Raw genomic sequence first — 20,422 nt, forward strand, 5'->3', positions numbered from 1 at the left:
GTTCCGGTTGGGCTTTCGATTACAAATGTGGGTTAAATGGGCTATTTTTGCATAAAATAACTTTAACATAACTATATTAAACACGATCAGATTTTGTTGTTTTTTTTTTTAAATAGGTATAATTTCGGTCTTCAACGGGGGGACAGACCCGGTTGCTCCGGTTATTTTAGCCGTTTCACCCGAATATGTGCGTTTTCCCCTTATAAGTGCGTATAAATGATGTGTTTTTTAGAACCGCTATATCTAAAGAATGGTTCCTTCTAGGAAGAAATTATAAAGACCAAACTTGCAGAGAATTTTTGTATAATATTTGCTTCAGTCACTTTTGATTATACACACCTTTTTCAAGAAAAAAGCCGAAAGCCTAAAAAATCCATAAAATTTGACCTTTGACCCCGAATAACTGTTTTTGCACACATGAGATTGATGGGGACTTTTAGGCCATTGTTTCTAATGATCACCAAAATTCAGCTTTGTGGGAATTTTTGCTATTTTAATGTCTATTTGACTGGACTAGATGTTGTGCGGCAGAGAAAAAGGCACCACATAGGTATCTCACAATTTTTTCATATCAGTCGTGGATAGGCGTTGAAATTTTAGGAAAATATTAGAAAACGTTTGATTGGAACAAGGAACTATATCAGTTATATGAATTCTAAACAAATTTAGCATTTTTGGAAGGCCTTCACATATATCTTAACATTTGTGTATCCGATCGTACACTAGCGAAAATAAATAAATTTTTAATATTCTACCACAATCTTGGTATAATTCGAACGATAACAATGCCAAAATAGTTGTTTACCTCATACCGGCATATTGAAAGCCAACAAAAAAATGATTTCACTACATCTTTCGATGCAGTCCACACAGAGTTATGAAAAAAATGCGCTCCGTTCGTTACATTTTAGGGCCAAACCTATAGCTCTGCGTGTTGCGTTCAAAAATACAATTTGAAATACATGTATTTTGTTTTTGTATTTTTGAACGCACACGCAACACGCAGAGCTATAGGTTTGGCCCTTATAAGCACTTGCTTAAAGATTCCTACAACCAAGCCAGTTTGGTGATCCCTATAAGCAGCGACATCATTTCTTTCAAAGACAAAAAAAGAGTGTTTACATTTCTAAGAATTTCTTATAAAATAATGAAAGTCTTCAAAAGTCTTCAAATCGAGTGGTACCGTTATATGTGCCGATCGGGCTTCTTGTTATCAAAAACCAGCGTACGGAAAGAAACTTTGTGAAACGTTTGCAAACGTTTCGTTTCGGATTTTCCATAAGAATAAAACGAAACATAACCTTAGTTTCGTTTTGTTTACATTCGTGAGTGCGACCAAACCGAAAATGAGAAGTTCTCAACTTCACAACATCGAAACTGCAATACACACTGCAAACGTTTGGTGGTTGATTGAAAAATCCACTGCAGTATATTCCAAGTATGTGATGCTAGCTTATAGGGTTGTTAAGCAATCTAATGTGTGTGTGTCTGTATGTGTAATTGATTATTTCACACGACAAACGTTTGCAAACGATTCATTTTGTTTCGTTCGTGAATGAAACAACTCCAAACAGCATAGCCACAGTACATTTCAGCATTCGTACAGTTTTGTTCTTCTTCAGTTGAAAAGTTTGTGGTTTTGTTATGTTTTGTTTTTGGAACGAAACGATAAAAAAATGAAAAGTTTGTGACTTTGTGTGAATGGTACGGGAATAGTTTCGTTTGTTTGCGTTCATTTTCAAAAATATTGAAATGATATCAAACATGATACAACAAAATAAAATATCTCAAAGTATAAACACTTTTGGTACCTCGGATTGTTTAAGTTTTATATGTTTATTAATTAATGTATAATCCATTTTGTAGACTATTCTTGATTTTTTTCCAAAAATAAACTCGGAAATTGAGTTTGGGAATTTCCGACTTTTTTCATTCCGGGAAACCGGGAATTCCCGGGACAATGGTAAATCGAATTCGTGGGGCATAGACGTGACAGAGAGTAAGCAAACATGAAATACCTACTCGCTTTATGTGTAGTTGTGTCATTAGTAATCTCTTTGGAACAATATTAAAGATAAAATAGCAATAGGGTCAAAAAGCAATAGCAAACATCTTGAACGACGTTGCGCCAAAATCTTGAAAGAACCAATAAATTATATATGACATATGGCAGCTGTTCAAGAATATCTATATGTATGCGGTCAAAATTCAATTATTGCTGACCAATTTGCGAAGGTTATATAAAATATCTTTTTCCCACTACCATCCTAGCAAAGCATCCTTGATATCAAAGGGTGCTGTCCGATTATATTTTTAAAGTCAACGATATGGTATGTTCTTGTTATAGTTCGAAATGCGTGTTGATCATAGAACAAATTTGTTTATTACGAATTTTTACACGGCTGACCTAATATACTCCATTTGCCACTTACACATTATACAATTTGTTATATTATCGAATTATCGAGAGGACCAAAATGTATGTATTTTATACGAATTATAGCGATTTTTACAATGGACTCACAATTACGAATAATAATAAAAATAAAGCATATGACTTATACCTGAAAATGCAAATACACGTATTCCCGGGAATTTCAAAAAATTTTCCCGGTAAATCCCGTTCAAAAAATGTCGGGAAATCCCGACCAGAAACTCTACTCAGAAATAATTCGACGCAATTTACATGTTTTGGTTGATTACTGATACATAGACGAGAGTTGGGCAATCTCGTTCAATTGAACGATCCGGATCACTATCTCGTTCAATGGACACAGGTAATTTCTTTGACAAAACTGCGTATACTCTATTTCACATGTTGGTTTTTATGATGTTACTCATTCGCCTTTGAACTAGGACAGTGATCCGGATCGTTCAATTGAACAAGATTGCACAACTCTAACATAGACATGACATTCAAAGCTGTTAAACAATATGAAAACACTGCAGAATTCAAACTACACTATATAACACCATTACAGGTTAAGTGGAGTACACACCATCATTCAAAACTGACAGTCAACGTACTTTTACCACAATTGTCTGGCAAATAAAAACTTTTTTTGGCTAAAAATTACCGAAATACAATATGTAAAGTATTATTTAGGGATTAGGAAGGTAATTATTCAGCTAGACTTTGATATTAACGAAATAGACCCCGATGACTGTCAGTTTTGTTGGTCAGTGTGTACTATGCTTTAAAGTGTCTTTCTTTGATTTTTCATTCCAAGCAATTAACTTCACACTTTTCTAAATGTTTCCTATTTTCCCCTTATAAATTTTAAAAAATAATTTATTCCTGCCGGTTCTGAAAAAAGCAACCTTTTTAAAGAAAAAAAAAAAAACTATTAAATCAATTTTATTTTAATGTGGGTTGATTTTATAGCCAAAAAGTCAACAATTCAGTTCGAAAAAGATTTAAATTTTTGCTTTCGACTCATATCACTTAGCAATCAAATAACGAAATACAATCATAAAACGCGTTCCCAAAACACAATGTACATGATATCTTATTGGTAAAAAATATCTAAAAACTTGCATGTTGTATCATAGATGCAATTTTTTCTTAAAAAATTAATTTTTACCATTATGTAGTAATTTAATTTGTCTGTAATAATAAATCTTGGATACTATATTACAATAACACATCGGTATAAATATAGCCCAGCAAAAATTTGGTATACACATATCACTAACTCCTGCCTTACCAAGTAACGAGACCTAATTATTCCTCGCATTACCACATTTAATGGCTTACACATAATTACTCTTATAATAAAAACATTAGTTTTGTAATTCAACATTCTAAGGGTTGTTTATTTACCTGACATAAATAAATAATTGGTTATTCGAGAGGATATTCACGTAGTTATTTACATTATTATTATTTTTTATGCTGGAAAATACACTCCACGTCAGTAGAATAGAACACCTAAATTTCTGTTAATGTTAGCTTTTTTATCCCGAAGCGCATGGTAGAATAAGAAAAGGTAGCAGCAATACACAGCTGACTGAACTGGGTTGTAACGTTAGTGTCAAATTTCATATGACATTTTATACATTTATTTCTATTTCGATGTACATTAGGGACATATATTTTTTGAGAAAAAAATATATCATTCGAAAAAAAAACATTTCCCAGAAAGACTTCTTCATATCAATGATATGTAACCTCCTCCAAGTTCGAACGATAAGCCGCGCAGTAAATCCCCGCTTGTAGAGGCGATACAACGTTTGTTAATATGTGAGGTATTTTGTTAAAATTTAAAAAAATAAAGCCCTAATAAACATGTGCTTCTTTGATTTCTAAAACAAAACATTGAAACAGCTTCTCTTTTTCTATGAATTTCCAGCGACCCCAAACTTTTCTGTAAGAATTCTACTTTCTGCGAGAATTTATGCATTTAGTGGAATGATGTGGAAACATAAAAATTGAAAATGTAACGAATTTTCATTCATGGTTTCCAAATTATTCAACCAAATGTGAAAAATTATTAGTTTTTTAAATTCCAATAATTTATAGACATTTCCTTGTTTTGTTAACAAATACAACTGGCAGTAACGTTACAAACAAAAACAAATTCCTTTGTGGTTGTTGTTCGAGTTGTATTTGTTGTAGTATTAACTTTACCTTATATTTGTTCTACCATGCCCGAAGCGAATGAATATATATATCGATAATGTTCCATATCAAACACAGAATAAGATATGTTTCTAGCTCTTCGCGAAATGATTCTCTGATAATTTTCCGATTGTACTATGAAAAATAGGTATTTATTTTTGGTCATCAGGCATGGTAGAACAAATATAAGGTAAAGTTAATACTACAACAAATACAACTCGAAAAACAACCACAAAGGAATTTGTTTCTTCAGATTTCGTTACGAAATCGGACCGAAATCGATCCGATGTCGCTCCGACATTTCGTTCCGAAATTATGTCAACCACTTCATAGAACTTTCGTTAAGATATCGTTACGATTTCGGATCAGATATCGAACGTATCGTCCGAATTTTGTTCCGATTTCGTTACGAAGTCGGTACGATTGGTTTGCTGGGTATGTACAGCCTGTCGCAAAAGTTTGTATGCAACATTGAAATAAAAATGTATTGGCGATAAAAGCACTATTACTTATTGAAAACAACAAACAATTAGTTTCATTTGATAAACACGAAGATAGTCTTAAGTGATAACAATGAAAAGTGCGCAATATTTGCATTCATTAGAAAATGTACGGTTCGAATCCCAAAAAGTCCAAAATTAATATCGGAAAAGTTAGTATGCACCGCAGAACCCTTGTGGAACTGTGTAAAAGATTCTTGATATTTTTGAACAAAATAAAACTAAATCTGTATTTAAGATCTTTAAGAGGATATTAATTAGTTTTAATGGCAGTTATATTACTTATAGTGACAAATCCACCGCACACGGGTTCGTAAAAGCCAGAAAAATTGGTCATACGTAAATCTACTGTAGCGAGAAAATTACGGGTGTTATGTCTTGTTTAAGGGGTGTTTACACTATCCATAAATGTACATTCCATATCTGCCCACGCAGACAATGGGGATACGTAATTTCACTGCATTTTTGCTGGTGTGGACGCAAAAAGTAAATGGCGCAAGGAAAATCCCCAATATTGCACACATTAGCGACTGTATAATGATGAAAAATTGCATGTCATATGACATTGATGGCTAGTATAGACACCCCTTTATGAATCCTAAAGACATGAAATGCTCAGAAAAGCTTTAAAGTTTCAATATGCGGTGATCTTGGTCGAGTTTCAATTTGTCCTGTTTGAAAAATCTCGAATTTCTTGAAGGAAACCCATACTTTAGAGGCCGTTGTCCTTTTGGAACGTGATATAATCCTTACACATATTTTCTCACAAATTGTGCCCCTTTTCATATTCATACAGTGATACTCCACCACCACTGCAGGATGTGATAGCTATTTGAAGGATGGTAGATCAGTATAACTGTAGGGCACAAAATGGAAATTGAGGTTATCCTACTATTTATTTTTGTTGGGAATATGAAAAGGTTCACCATTTGTGAGAAAATTAACTCAAAAGGAAAGTCATTATGTGTAGGGATTAAGGATTATTGTACGTTCCAAAATGGCAATGGCCCCAAAAGCATGGGTTTCCTTCAAGAAATTCGAGATTTTTCGGATATAATACCCGCTGAGGTAGTTGTATTTACAGATGACCAATTTTTCTGGGTTTTACGATACCGTGTGCGGTGGATTTTTCACTATAAGCAATGAACGAAAATAAACAAAACAATTTCCTTACCAATCACACAAACTTTTGATTTTCTCTGAATCATTTCGCTCCTAAAATAAAACAAAACCACAAACTTTCAATGCAAAAATACGAATACCGTACTATTACTGAAATGTACTTCGGTCATGCTTTGACGAGTTGTTTCATTCGCCGCCGAAACAAAAATATTTTTTTGCAAACATTTGCTATGTGAAATGATCAACGCCACACTCAGATACACACACACACACATATGATTGCTTAACAACCCTATCAGCTTACATCAACATATTTGGAAAAAAATGTTTTGTGCGCAGTTCCATAAGGGTTCTGCGGTGCATACTAACTTTTGCGATATAAATTTTAGCCTTTTTGGGATTCGAACCGTATATTTTCTAATTAATGAAAATATTGCCCACTTTTCATTGTTATCACTGAATAACTGAATAAGTCCTAATTTACATTAGGCTAGTTTACTTGCGGCAATTTTTCTCGTTCATTTTTAAACTCCCCCCATACCAGTTGCTGATATTATCCGAATGTTCGCCACAATGCACAGTGTCCGATTTTCCGAAAAACTTGGCCAAAACTCTAAAAATGAATATATTTTGACCTAATCTTTGGTTCTTATGTTTTTCCGGCCGCTGATTACATTTTTGATATTATTTAACCCTCAGGCGGTCTTTTTGTTCCCTCCTCCTATAAAATGTGATCTTATCGGATCAAAATATTCTACAAATTTGTTCGCCATCAATTTTTACTATGGGTCCTAGAATACACCAAAACTCTATACCTTACCTAAACTCCAGAAATATGCAAAATTATAAACACATTTTAGTGAGTTGTGAGTTTTGGCAAAATTGTCATACAAAGCATCATTTTAGAAGAATGCCGTCAAAGACAAAAATGTTCTCTGCTAAATTTCACTATGAGTTACTAAAGAAAATAAATCTCTATTTGCATTACATACCAAGAAAATGTCGGTATAAATTTTGCCAAAAAACCAACAAACTAAAATAGGGTTGCAAGCTTCCACCATTTCTACAGTTTTGGAAATATTTTAGTTAAGATCACTTGGATTCCTTGCACTTTAGGTGTATATTGTCTTTGGTAACTATACTGACAAGAATGCGGGGAATATTTTTCTTAAAAAATTTAACCCTCGTGCGAGTCATAAAAGGGGTCCTTTTGGTCCCTTTTTCCACAAATCTTTAAAATCTCCTATAAAATGTGATCGGATCAGACCAACATATTCTAGAAATTTGTTCGCCATAAAATTTTACTATAGGTCTTAGAATATACCAAAACTCCAAATTATACCCAAACGCCAGAAAGTGACCCTATACTATATTCTGACATTCTGAATGAAAGAAAATCTGTACATACCTGCAAGACAAAATATGACATAAAAACAAAAAGTGCAAATATGTGCAGGATGTTTCGATGGAAATTGGTAAAAAAAACCCTTCCTTTTTTATGAAATGATAAATTACACGGCCCAACTCGATCTTACTCACAACTATTTTCATAATTTATTGTGAAAATTGATCTTGAAAAAAATTAACAAGTACGGACATCAATTATTAAAGAACGCACAATTCATTGGCGACACTGAACATCTTAAATACGTTTCACATACCTTTCATTACAATTACAAAAAGAAAATATTTAATAACCGTTGTTTAGTTTGCATATTATCATAGATTTATAAACAACTTAAATATTGAAAAGAAAAAAAATCCAAATAGGGTCACTTCGACCTGCTTTTATACCCACTTATTAAACAAGAAATGTATATATTTATTCATAACTACATGTACTGGGATCCCATAAACAATATCTGACCCTTTTTAGTGTAAATTGACAAATTTTTTTTTTCGATTTTTGCCCAGGTTTTTTGGAAAATCGGACACTGTGCAATGTTTCGAAATCGATATATTTTTCGAACATTTGGCAAATGTTTTTTCTTGTGTTTTTCTTTTGTTCGCAAAAAGTTCGAAAGCGATATCATATTCGAACATTTGGCGAATGTTTTTTCTTCACAAATGCTACGTATAATATAAACAATAAGTGTTGATAAAGACAACATATGGGTAGGTTGCCAAACAGAAGACAACAATGTTTATCAACAGTTACATATCGAGTCACAAAACATAACAAAGAAATAAAAAAGGAAAAGGTACATAACAGAAACTTCAAGAAACTCCACTAAAAATGTTTTTTGCCACTATCGTAGGAACTATCGCCAATCATTCGCTAATAATATTATTACCGATATTCAAAATCGAAGGTTCTCCAGCCACAAACTGAGCGACGAGTGAATCGTTTTCAATTCATTCTCGTGTGCCGTTCTCGAACAAAATATCCGCAAAACTATTGAGAAACATTCGAAAACGATATCGTATTCGATAGCAATGGTATGGTGGGCTTGCCTCTTGCGTTTATAAAAGGCAATTCTGTTCCCACAAGTTTTGTTTTCAAAACAATGAAAATAATGTTAAATACGAAAAATATAAAAGGAATTGCCTGAAAATTGCCGGTACGAGCAATTTTTTCCATTTCCATTCCCCTTACGTGTCTTACTCACAAACAGGGACTTGCCGCAAGTAAACTTGCCTAATGTAAATTGGAACTAATTGTTGTATTCAATAAGTTTTAGTGCTTTTATCGCCAATTTTGATTTCAATGTTGCATACAAACTTTTGCGACAGACTGTATATACCGCCCGATCAAAGGTATTTTGACGTTTTTATCGACGTTTTCGGTCCAAATTGGACGTAGTTCCGCATTAAGGTCACTTATTGAGCACGGAAAATCAATTTTTTATACATTTTTTACAAGAAATCTACCAAACTTTTTTTTAGAAGATTTTGTTTTCCTCTGAAAGGACACACCTTGAGCTACTTTTGGTTTTTTTGTTGAAAAATATAGCACAGTGTTCTGACAAATGGCCGCTTCGAAACACTTCTTTTACAAAAGCAGTTTGCGGTGATCACTGTAGCTCGAAAACTAATAAACCGATCAGCATTTATTTATTTATATAATCTTGTACTTAATCGATATGTATGTCAAAGTCAAAATCTCAACTAAAAAATTCATAGTTTTTTCTCCACAAATCCTTTTTGATAAAAGCCTCTCGCTTAAGGTCAAGCTTTTTATGTGTATAATTATCCCACATATGAATATCGGATCATCCGTTTTCGAGCTACAGTGTTTCGTGTTTCGAGAAAAACACGTTTTTAGTTTCTACGCTACATATAAAACAAAATAAATGTTTATCCTCTTCCAACGCTCATATCTCAGCCAATTTTTGTCCGATCGACTCGAAATTGTTGCAAAATATTTTATTCTACCTGTACATTAAAATGAGCCAATAAAATAAATTTCGATTCTTTTTACATTTGCAAGTGGCTATAATCACATAATAGATCACTTCCTTTTTACTGTTGAAATGGCGTGATGAACCAAGTGCGACATAACTGTAAAGATTTTTTGTCATTGCCGAAGAAATGGTCTGGTGATGGATTGAACTACGCACCTTTTGTGAATACTTATCACTGCACCGTGATGTTTCCCACGAAACTTTGGAAAATCTAAACTAGGACTAAATGAGGATACACACGTTAATTGAACCAAAAATATAGGTACTCGTCTACATAATCGTCCAGATACTCAAAATATATTTTACCGGAGAGTCCATGCTGCAGTCCCTAGAAGCACTGGAGACTGCAACGACCTAAGTACATATCGTAAATTTGCTCATAGAGTGACACATCTCAAAAAACCCCTTTCCGAAAAAGACGCGTTTTAAGTTGGCGATTGAAATTTGACTTCCCAACTTAAAAAAATAAAATAACTACTTGGACCATATTTTGCAAACAGCTAGCTAGTTATCAGTGCTAAATTTCTGTGCAAGATAAATCATGATTCGATGTGTTTTAGTGTTTCATAAACTCAAAAAACTTTCTTGTTGATTTATGCCAAACTCTTAGTAAAGGAGTTGTAAAACGTTGAGTTTTAGAGATATCAACATGAAAATTTTACAAAAGGTAAAGTAGATGTTGTAGAAAAATAGAAATTGCTAAATTAAAAAACTCATTTTTTTAAGTTATGCCACTCTTTAAGTTAATGAGCGATATGTATTAGGATAGTGAAATATTTTGCAAAATTCGTTTGAGAAAATTTGGAATCTATTACAGTTTGGCTGACTTCCGAAACGTCAGTTGCTTTGCGAAAGTCTATAAATGTCTTAAATATTGTGGTTCATAACGCCATTATAATTAGTTGTGAATTTTTACGCAGTAAGAAAGCAAACATGCATGATTTTTATTATACCTCAGGCTTTCGGATAATGAGGATATATACACTTTGATACGCCCAATGTTGAACCTTATCGAAATAATGGTTTTAGACACCAAATAAGTTTGGACAAAATCCGTTTCAGACAATTTGAAGTTGATTTAGCCATATCCATCCGTTTGTAGGTCTCTGGCTGGAACGGATCAACCGATTTGGTCCAAAATGTAGGGTATAGTAATATTTTGTCCAAACTTTGTTAAAGTTCGAATATAGGCAACTCTTTCCGGTACCTCAATCACAAAAGTTCAAAAATTTTCGCTAAAATGGCGCGCACGATAACTCTCGAAGGGAGTAACCGAATTGGTTATAACTTTGCATATGGTAATATTACAACGTACCACTCTTTCGGATACTGCAGTTTAAGGACTCGTCTGGGATGGTTTTTTTTTTGTTTTTTTGGCCCTAGTTACGACAGCACAATTTTTTTCCTGAGAAATAGGGCTGGCAAACTATCGAAAGTCGAACTACCCTTTTGTTTATTGTGCTAAAGCAAACTTTAAGTCGGGCACCAAATTTGACGGCATTTATTTAAAATGACAAGGATTTGATGTCCGGCATCAATATAGCTTCTCGACAGCTATCAAAACGATAGTTCGAATATCGATAGTTTGTCAACTCTACTGAGTAATTGGCCCAAAAAAAATATTGACGTCTTTGTCGACACAGCTGTCTGATACTTTCTTAGTTGTTTTATATCACACTCGCAAAATGGCCGTTACTTTTCGCACACTAATTATATAATTCCAGCTTAACCCAACACCAAATTTAGTACCATTTTGTACTTTTCATATTTCCAACACCAAGTCAATAATTCAGTCCTCAGCGACCTCCATACCTAATTTCAGAAGTTGTATCCATTTCAAAAACTCCTTATCTAAACACCAACACAGAACCTAATACAAAATTTCGAAATTCCAACTATATCTCTTTATGTAACACCAAAACGGTACCAAATTTAGTGCTTATAATAGGTTAAAGTTTCAAAAATTACATCCCTATATCCAAAACTATATACCAACCACGATACTCATTTACAGATCTATATGTTCTCCTAAAACCAAGTATAGCAGTATTTAGTACTTTTCGTATACATAAGTACGAATTTCCGAAACCTCCTCCATATCTCCACTTTAAACGCCAACTGCATTCTGTGACATTTAGTAATTTTCGTTCACTTATGGTACGTATATCCACAACAACATCCATATATCAAGCCTACACACCAACAGCGACTATAATAGCGAATATAAAAATTTCACTTCTATTCATATACCAAATGTAGTACCATTTAATACTTACGAAAGTACGAATTTCAATAACTATCTCAATCCTCCACTCTAACACTGCAACAGAAATCTATCCGTTCACCCAAAACCAGATTGTACCAAATGTAATACCATTTAGTACTTTTCGTACGCAATGAGTACGAATTTCCTCAATCCTATACTCCAACAGCAATATTAATTTCAAATTTCAAAATTCTATCTCTATCCGTTCAATCAAATCCAAATAGAACCAAATTTAGTACCTTTGAAGTACGAATTTTCAAAAATACCCCTATCTCAATTCTACACTTCAACAGCAATATTAATTCCAAATTCCAGTTTTCCAGTCTTATCCTTTCAACCAAATCCAAATTGTACCATATTTAGTTCCAATTAGTACACTTCGTACACATAAGTCCGAATTTCCAAAGCTGTCTCCTCTACTCTTCAACAGTAATGGGGGTTATAATGAATGAAATTTCCCCGTGAGTTTTGTCTTTCCGCCGTTGCAACTTAAGGGAGAAAGTGAAAAAATTCACGGGGAATTGCCGTTCATGATAACCCCCAATATTAATTTCAAATTTCAGGTTTCCAGCGCTATCAGTTTACCCATATCTATCCAAAAATCCAAATCCAAATTGTACCAAATTTAGTACCACTTTGTACTTTTCGTACACATAAGGACGAATTTCCAAAACTACCTCCATATCTCAATCCTCCACTCAAACAGTAATCTTAATTCCAAATTTTAGGAGTCCACCTCTATCCATTCACCCTAATCCAAATTTAGTACCATTTAGTACTTTTCGTACACATGAGTACGAATTTCTAATCCCATTTTCCTTTTATAAACACCACTTCCCAACCTTGATTTCCATTCCAAATTCCAAGATTCTAATATACAATTGGTACAAAATTTAGTAACTTTTAATACTTTTCGTACACTTATAGGTCGAATTTACAAAAACCCTGTAGTACATCTTTCTAACACTTTATCAGTGACCTTCATTCCAAATTCCAGAATTCTAACTCTTCCCGTTTGCCTAATACAAAGGACACCATATTTAGTACCTTTTAGTATTTTTCGTACCCTTCTAGGACGAATTTCCAAAAACCCACAGTCAAAATTTTAACTTTCTAGCTTCAACGGTTTCGTCTGGGCGATGATAAGTCAGTCACTGAGATTTTTCATCCAAAATCGAAAATTACAAAAAATCGATTTTTTAATTGTTTGCGTTTTAGATCAAATGCGTGGGAATACATAGGCCAGGTGAAATAAGCATGGAACGACAGATAACAGATAATAATACCGAGTTTACGTAATTTTTTGCAATCATTTTTATGGCGTTTAAACAACCAGTGACAATAAATGGGTTAAATTGTGTCAAACATTCAATTATAGACTAAAATCGACTAACTAACATATGCTTTGTTCCAGAACTTGCAAGAATCTAAAATTTTTTACTACGATAACAATTTTTCCTTGAAGTTATCAAAAAAACAGTAATAAGTAGTAGATTCTTGCATTTCTGGAACAGACCAATAATTTGCTGTATGTACGAATAATATGACGGACATCCCCTTGAATGTTTGTTTGTATGTATGCAAGGATATGTAGAGAGAATGTTTTTAATTGTTTTTTTTTTTCTTTTGTTATTGCAGAGATGTTGATTGCAATGCACTGTATTCTTGTGTTCTCTTTAAAATAGGGTGGATATTTTTGTTGGTGTTGTTGCTGTTCTCAAAAGCTTTAAAAAATGTTGCGCACCTGTTTCGCCAACGTAAATGCCACTGGATGCGGCAGCCTGTCCATCAGCGGCATAATCGAATGACGTCGAAGACGTGGAAGCCTGTTCGGTAAATGAAGCTTTGTTACCGCTGCCGCTGGAAGAAGCAGCAGCACCAGTCAAAGGCTCATCGTTCGCCGAAGGATTTGTCTCGTAACGAATGTGATGATTATTGGGACTACCTGAAAATGGCACTTTGGTAGCGCCGCTGCTGCATGCACTGGCGGCAGGTGCTGTAGTTGTGCCTCCATTGATCTGGGATAGATATCAATTCAAACAAACAAATGACCATGACAGTAATGAGTAATATTCGTTATACATATGTACACTAGGATGGTTTTACACAAATAGACTAAAACATAATACAACTGAGTAGATTTTGAACATTCTATACAAATTTGTTGTTTTGTTGTTTTTTTTTTAACTATTTGCTGTTAACTGCTGATATTTGTTGTTTTCAATATATTGCATGTACATATGTGTTCGATTGCATACTCTAACACACAAACATACATACATTGACATTGATTAAAATGCACATAGAGAATAAAAGGATATTGATGGTGAACATTACACGGAGAAAAAAAAATCAAACAAAATATTATGGAAACAAATCGACCATCACCTGAGCGGCGATAGAGGAAAAAAAAATAAAACAGCTTTGAAAATTAAATCGAACTGAGAATTTTGCGGAAAATCATGGCAACACAAAGGAATGTCGAACCAAAATTTAATTAAAAAAAATCAAACCGATAGCAGAAAAAATTTTTGCAAATTAAGAATAAAAAACCAAACGAAGACGTAGTGCAGCAGCATTGTTTTGAATTGATTTTTGGTTATTTTGATTTGATACATTATTTTTGTATAAATAATTAAGACAGCAAATAAATACATATTCAGAAGAAATGCCAGCAGCAGCAATATAATCTGTGACTGCAGCAAAACTTAACGAAATTTTTACATAAACATTTTGCACGGTGTATCAATCAATTAATTAATCAGGCTAGAGGCAGTAGTAGTTGTTGTTATTGTTTTAGTTTTGCATTGTAGTACTTACATACATACAAAAGTAAAAGAGTTAACGTATTTCTTGGTTGTAGTTGTTTGGTTGGTTGTGCTTAAACATAATCAATACATACATACGTACATACGAATACAAACAAAGTAAGGAACACATTAAAAACTTATGTAACAAATTGAACAGAAAAGAGAAAAATTCGAACTTAGAACATTTTTACAAACATTTTTTGGATATCTCCTTAATTCATTTTTAAATAATTAAAAAAAAAAATGAGATAGGTATATAACTCAAAATAAAACAAGAATTTATTATCACATTGATGTTAAAATGCACAGTGAGAGATAGAGGACAAGAGAGAGAGAGAGAGACTTGGAGACATCAGCAGACAGACGAAAATTATAATATTTTTTTATGAAAATAGTTAGAGTGGGAGTGATTGTGTTGGTAAAAGTGGCAGTGGGTGTTCAATATATACAAATATATTATTAAACACTAACAGATATTTTATCCGGCCCTTCTCAAAACCAAAACAAACCTAGAGTTTTTAAATAAACGGTTCTTAAAATCAATATACTCATTGATAACAATATGTGTCAATTCAATATTCCAAATTTCAATATATTTTTAAACATTAACAGAAACTTTAGTCGACTCTTCTGTAAACAAAAACAAATCCAAACTTTCGATTCCAAACTCAAAATCAATAAAAGTTTAGATAATAAAAAGCTAGACTTGGAATAAATGTATTTGGTCCATATGTAGGATTTAAATTGGTTAAAACGCCCACCAATAACCATCCAGAATTCAATATGCAATGGCAAATGTTATATTTTTAAGACCTTTAATGAATTCTAATTAACTTTCTCCTCTCTTCATCTTCTAGACTCTAACCTTGAGTACTTTGCCCTTGAGTATAGATTTTCAATACTTTACAGGAGAAGGAAAAATAATAAAACTCGTAAAATATTAGATAAAATATTACATACATATTCTCTCATATCAATGAGTACACGCCTATTCACATTGGCTCAATGATATGAGACCTACTTTTTATAGCCGAGAGAAGTTTTCATTGCTGAAATACTTAGAACATGTCTCCTACATACACCGAGGAGATTTGCCAAGGCCGGACATTTTGATGTTCTGTTCAGGAGACCGCAGACCTTCTGAGTGCAAGGCGGACATGCTTACCATTGCACCACGGTAAAATTTTAATAAAACGTATTGATTTTTTACTAAATAATATATTCTTCCTTCTCTTGTAAGATACTGAAAAATTAACATACGAGCTTTCTATATTAAGGGGTTAACCCCACTTGTCACTTTCGAAAATTTTAAAATTTTTATTACCTTATTTTGAAGTATACTCGTAAGTATCATAGAATATGTGGTAGCATTTTTAAGTCGATCGGAATAAAATTGCATGAGATATGAGCATTCAATGTGAAGAGCCCGCTGTGTTTTGTATGTTGAGGCTCAGTTTATTGGTTTTTATTGTACCTGTACTGTCTTTATTATATTTATGAAATATTTTAAAGTTTCGAAGTGTAGAAGGCCATAAATGAGCTTGAAACAGTCCAGTTTCATATATTGGGTAAATATTTTATTAATTATGTTAAGCTACAACTTTGAATTTACATGTAAACATATTTATTTAATTTATCCATAATGTAAAACTTTCATTAGTTGTAAGTTTGGCTGACTTCCGAAACATTAGATGCCTTGGTTATGACTGTGATAGGGATACGTAAAATCGATTTCGGTTAATCGATTAATCGATTATTAGCCGCAAAATTTCTAAAAGTCGTAGTCGACTATTGACTGTGCGAAAACCGGATAATCGATTTTTCTTAATCGACTTTCGAAAAACGGAGTCAACAATTATTCGTAGTCGACCATTAGTCGTAGTCTATTATTATTCGTAGTCGACTATTAATCGTGGACGACTATTAGTCATAGTTGACTATTAGGTGTGCTAAAACCGCGTAGTGGACGGTACTTTTTTATACATATACACGTCATGGATCGCATCAATGAAAATGGTCGATTATATTCGATTATAATCGGTTTTCGGCGATTAACGAATAATCGAAAGTCGACTTTTAGTACACTCTCAAATAATCGACTAACCGAAAATCGAGTTTTAAGTTTTTCACGAAAACCGTATAATCGAAAAACCGATTATTGCATTCCACTGCGTATCCCTAGACTGTGAATGTCTTACAGAATTAATGCGAAGTATTGCACTCCAAAACGTCGCTGCCGCACATTTGGAAGACAGAATACACACAAAATAAGCATCAGGTAGAAAACTAATGCATTGGTAGATTTCGCAACGGTGTAAATTTTAAACTACTTTTACAATGCACGAGCAATAACTGAAACAACTAAAGCATTTTATGACGTTTCGGAAGTCAGCTTTCCTAAGATACAACTCTGAATTGAATTTAAAAGTTAACTGCAAAAATGCAACCATTTTCAAAATATTTTCGTTACAACTATTTTTAAGCAACATTGTTCACGCTTCTTAAAAGTAGTCCCGGTCCACACTAGAGTGATTTCATTGTAAACATTTCATGAAATTAGGCGTTCTTTGTTCTAGTTCACTACTACAGCAATTTTAGAAAAATACTCTATTATGGAACTCTATCTAAGAACGCATATTTGCATGCACTTTTTTTTAAATGAAATCGCTCTAGTGTGGACCGGGACTAAGTAAAATAGAATTGAAAAAAATGCTCATTTAGCAAACTACAATCTAAAGTGTTACATCGTAACCATCTGATAAGTTTGCTCCGAGTGGTAATAAAAGCGTTCTTTTGAAACGTAAAGCTGAAAACACATACAACGTTTGAGTAAGGTTTTGTGTCATTTCTAGTAGAAGAATAAAATACAAAGTGCTGCCAAGTTTCAATTTTTCTTTATTCTTCTACCAGAAATGACACAAAACTTTACTTAAACGTTGGATGTGTTTTCAGCTTAACTCCTTGACGTTTCTTTAATATACATGTTGAGAGGTCGAACTGTTTCAAGTTCTATAAAGTAATATTCATACGAATTTCGTTCCCTTTAATATCCAGTTTCTTGTCTGTAAGTATGTACATATATATTCATTGGTTATCTATGAATATATGTATATGCTTACAACGTATAAAATCGATAAAAAGGAAGTATATTTTTAACATGAAAGTGGAATCGGAAACCTTTCATTTTAGTACATCTGCTAAGAAGCTAAAAATAACAGTGAATCTGAGTTGGGATATTGAATATCGTATTTTAAATTTACGGGTCGTGTTTGATGCTATTTCCAGTTCATTGAAGTGCAAAAATGGTTTAAAATCATTATTATTTTTAATTAATTTCTCGTTGGAGTCGAGCTTAATGACCGACGATTTTTGCTTGCAAAAATTATTATTTTATTTGAACTCAATCAAAGTGAGCACGAGTTGAACCGACTCGCGACCACCTAGTGCACTCGTGAAGGAAGAATGTTACGAAGTTAACACCAAATTTCTACCTTTCCAGCGGCATTTTCGGTGGAAGAGCTCCTGTATGGGCCTGGATGACAATCCTTGATTGTTTGTATTATTATTGCTCAAGTCTGGAGTAATCTACCAATGCTCAGTGGATCCACTTGTATGGAGAAAGTGTCTAAAAATGCACTGCTTGCAGATTTGTGATGCTGCAAAGATTGTTTAAAGAAACCATTAAGGTAGCATTCTCTCCTCTTTCCCCTCTGGAGGGGGTATACGGTATGAATTGTTTTATGCTGTTAACACAAAAAGTCATGAACCAAAGGACCGATTATTTTATGATGCCGAAATCACCATTAGGAACAAAACAATCTATAAAACAACATGTACGTGATCAGATAACAGAGTTATACCCCAATATATCGATAGAAACCAAATTCTTGGGCAGCTTTAGTCTGCAACCCTCCATTTAAAGTCTGGCACTATATGGCAGCTTATATTAATACTGGATAATCTTAAGCCAATAACCTACATTGGAAAATTATTCCCGAGGTGGTGGGCGCAATAATAAAAACCTTAGGCCAAATATACTTAGATCAAATTGACATAAGAAAATACACTAAGAAAATATAGAGCTAACTGGAATTCCACAACACGTTAAGCACTATTTTTTAAATAAGCTATTACATCCTCCTTCAAAATCCATAATAAAATTTTGCAATACCGAATAGTTTCACGATATTTTGAGTATATTCATTTGCACGTAAATTGTAACGTGTACTCACTACAAAAAATATTAGTCAAAGGTTCCAAATTTTGGAGCTATTCCTAAGAAGAACGTTTGAATGAAACAAAAACAAATATATTTTGAAAAAAGTCCGTGCCATAGCTGTCAGATGTTGTACCATAATTTTGACTTTCAGTTTTTTATTTTTGGCCAATTGCTGGAACCACTGTGCAATGGCCTAAGACTTCATATTACTCTCTTTACAGAGAGTAATGTTAACAAAACGAACTGACAATATAGCAACATTTATATTATTTACAAAATAAAGTGAAGGTAAAAGTAACGTTTTAGTGACCTATTCAAAGATATTTCTGGTCATTGTGTAATTAATTCACATTCTGATATAAAAAATAAATATTTTAATACATAACATCGGACATCAGATTGGAATGGGTTCCATATTTATACATATAAATAATATCATTGTGATTGTGACAACAATAGATTGTGGACGAAACTGTAACTTCTAATGGTGGGTGTTTGCTTGGTTAATTGCCAAGAATGTCAAGTGCTAATTTATTTCATATTTTGCTTTTCATTTATTTAGATTTCAATTAGGAAAACTACAACATTCAGCCATGTTGTGCTTAAGTGTTGTTTTTGCAGTGAATGGTTGCCATGGAGTGGGAATGGGTTACAATTAACATTATAATTGTGGAGAGGTCACATTCATTCTAGTGGGAGTATATATTGTTTGCAATTACAATTTTTATGATTTTGTATTTTCATTTCTCTTCTAAAACATCACTAATCATGGAAACTATAGATATTAGTACATTAATATATTTCATATGTTGTTAATGGTATCGAAATGTACCTGCAGTATTATCAGTAGTTGTGTGTATATGTATTTAATGTTTAACGATTATTGGTTATGTGTATTGAGGTAGGGGACGATTATATTACGATTATTTGCTTTTTTTCTAAGAAAATTTGGTCATTACCACCAACAAAACATTTCCTTAAATATGCACATAAACAACATTTGGATGGTTCGGCTTGAGCGTCGCACAGCTGTACATTGTTCAATATTGAAAATAAAAAAAAAATAAAAATTTAAAAAGGTATATAAACTTATCTTCATAAAATAGTCACTAATACATCTCGAATTGGAACTGGAGCCAATATTACTTAATATCGTCTAATAATCAATGGGGCCAAAGAAAAACAAATATATGCTTTCTGTTATATAAGTTACGAAATTTACTCTTCCCTCATATGGGATTTAATACACATACATACATACTTTAAATACATACATACTTTAAATAAAAATATTTCTAAGTTCAATTCGATGGCCGAAATAATTATACAACTAATTCCTCGATATTTAACTTAAATTAAATAAAAATTTCAGTTGGATCAGAGCACCTACATTTGTTTCTAATTTAAGATTCATTGAAAGAGGATTATTTCTTAAGATTTAAATGTTTGGAGAAATTTTAGAAAATAAATCTGAAGAAAA

General features: G+C 33.0%; 1 protein-coding gene across 32 annotated transcripts in view; it reads right to left on the reverse strand.

Moving 5' to 3' along the window:
• The window catches only part of Tomosyn (syntaxin-binding protein tomosyn), a 171,222-nt gene that overhangs the window by 13,136 nt on the left and 137,664 nt on the right, over positions 1–20,422 (reverse strand). For 8 of the 32 annotated variants that reach the window (XM_073978872.1, XM_073978877.1, XM_073978875.1 and 5 more), the window contains one exon: positions 13,658–13,931. The exons of 19 other annotated variants lie outside the window; for them this stretch is intronic. In XM_073978872.1, the coding sequence (XP_073834973.1) occupies positions 13,658–13,931 (274 nt within the window). Of the gene's footprint in view, positions 1–13,657; positions 13,932–19,901; positions 19,972–20,422 lie in introns of all 32 variants that reach the window. 5 more of the 32 variants (XM_073978886.1, XM_073978880.1, XM_073978881.1 and 2 more) reach the window with 1 other exon arrangement.

Source organism: Musca autumnalis, unplaced genomic scaffold (genome assembly GCF_047663935.1).
Source record: "Musca autumnalis isolate F117 unplaced genomic scaffold, ASM4766393v1 scaffold_3, whole genome shotgun sequence".
Lineage (NCBI taxonomy): Eukaryota > Metazoa > Arthropoda > Insecta > Diptera > Muscidae > Musca > Musca autumnalis.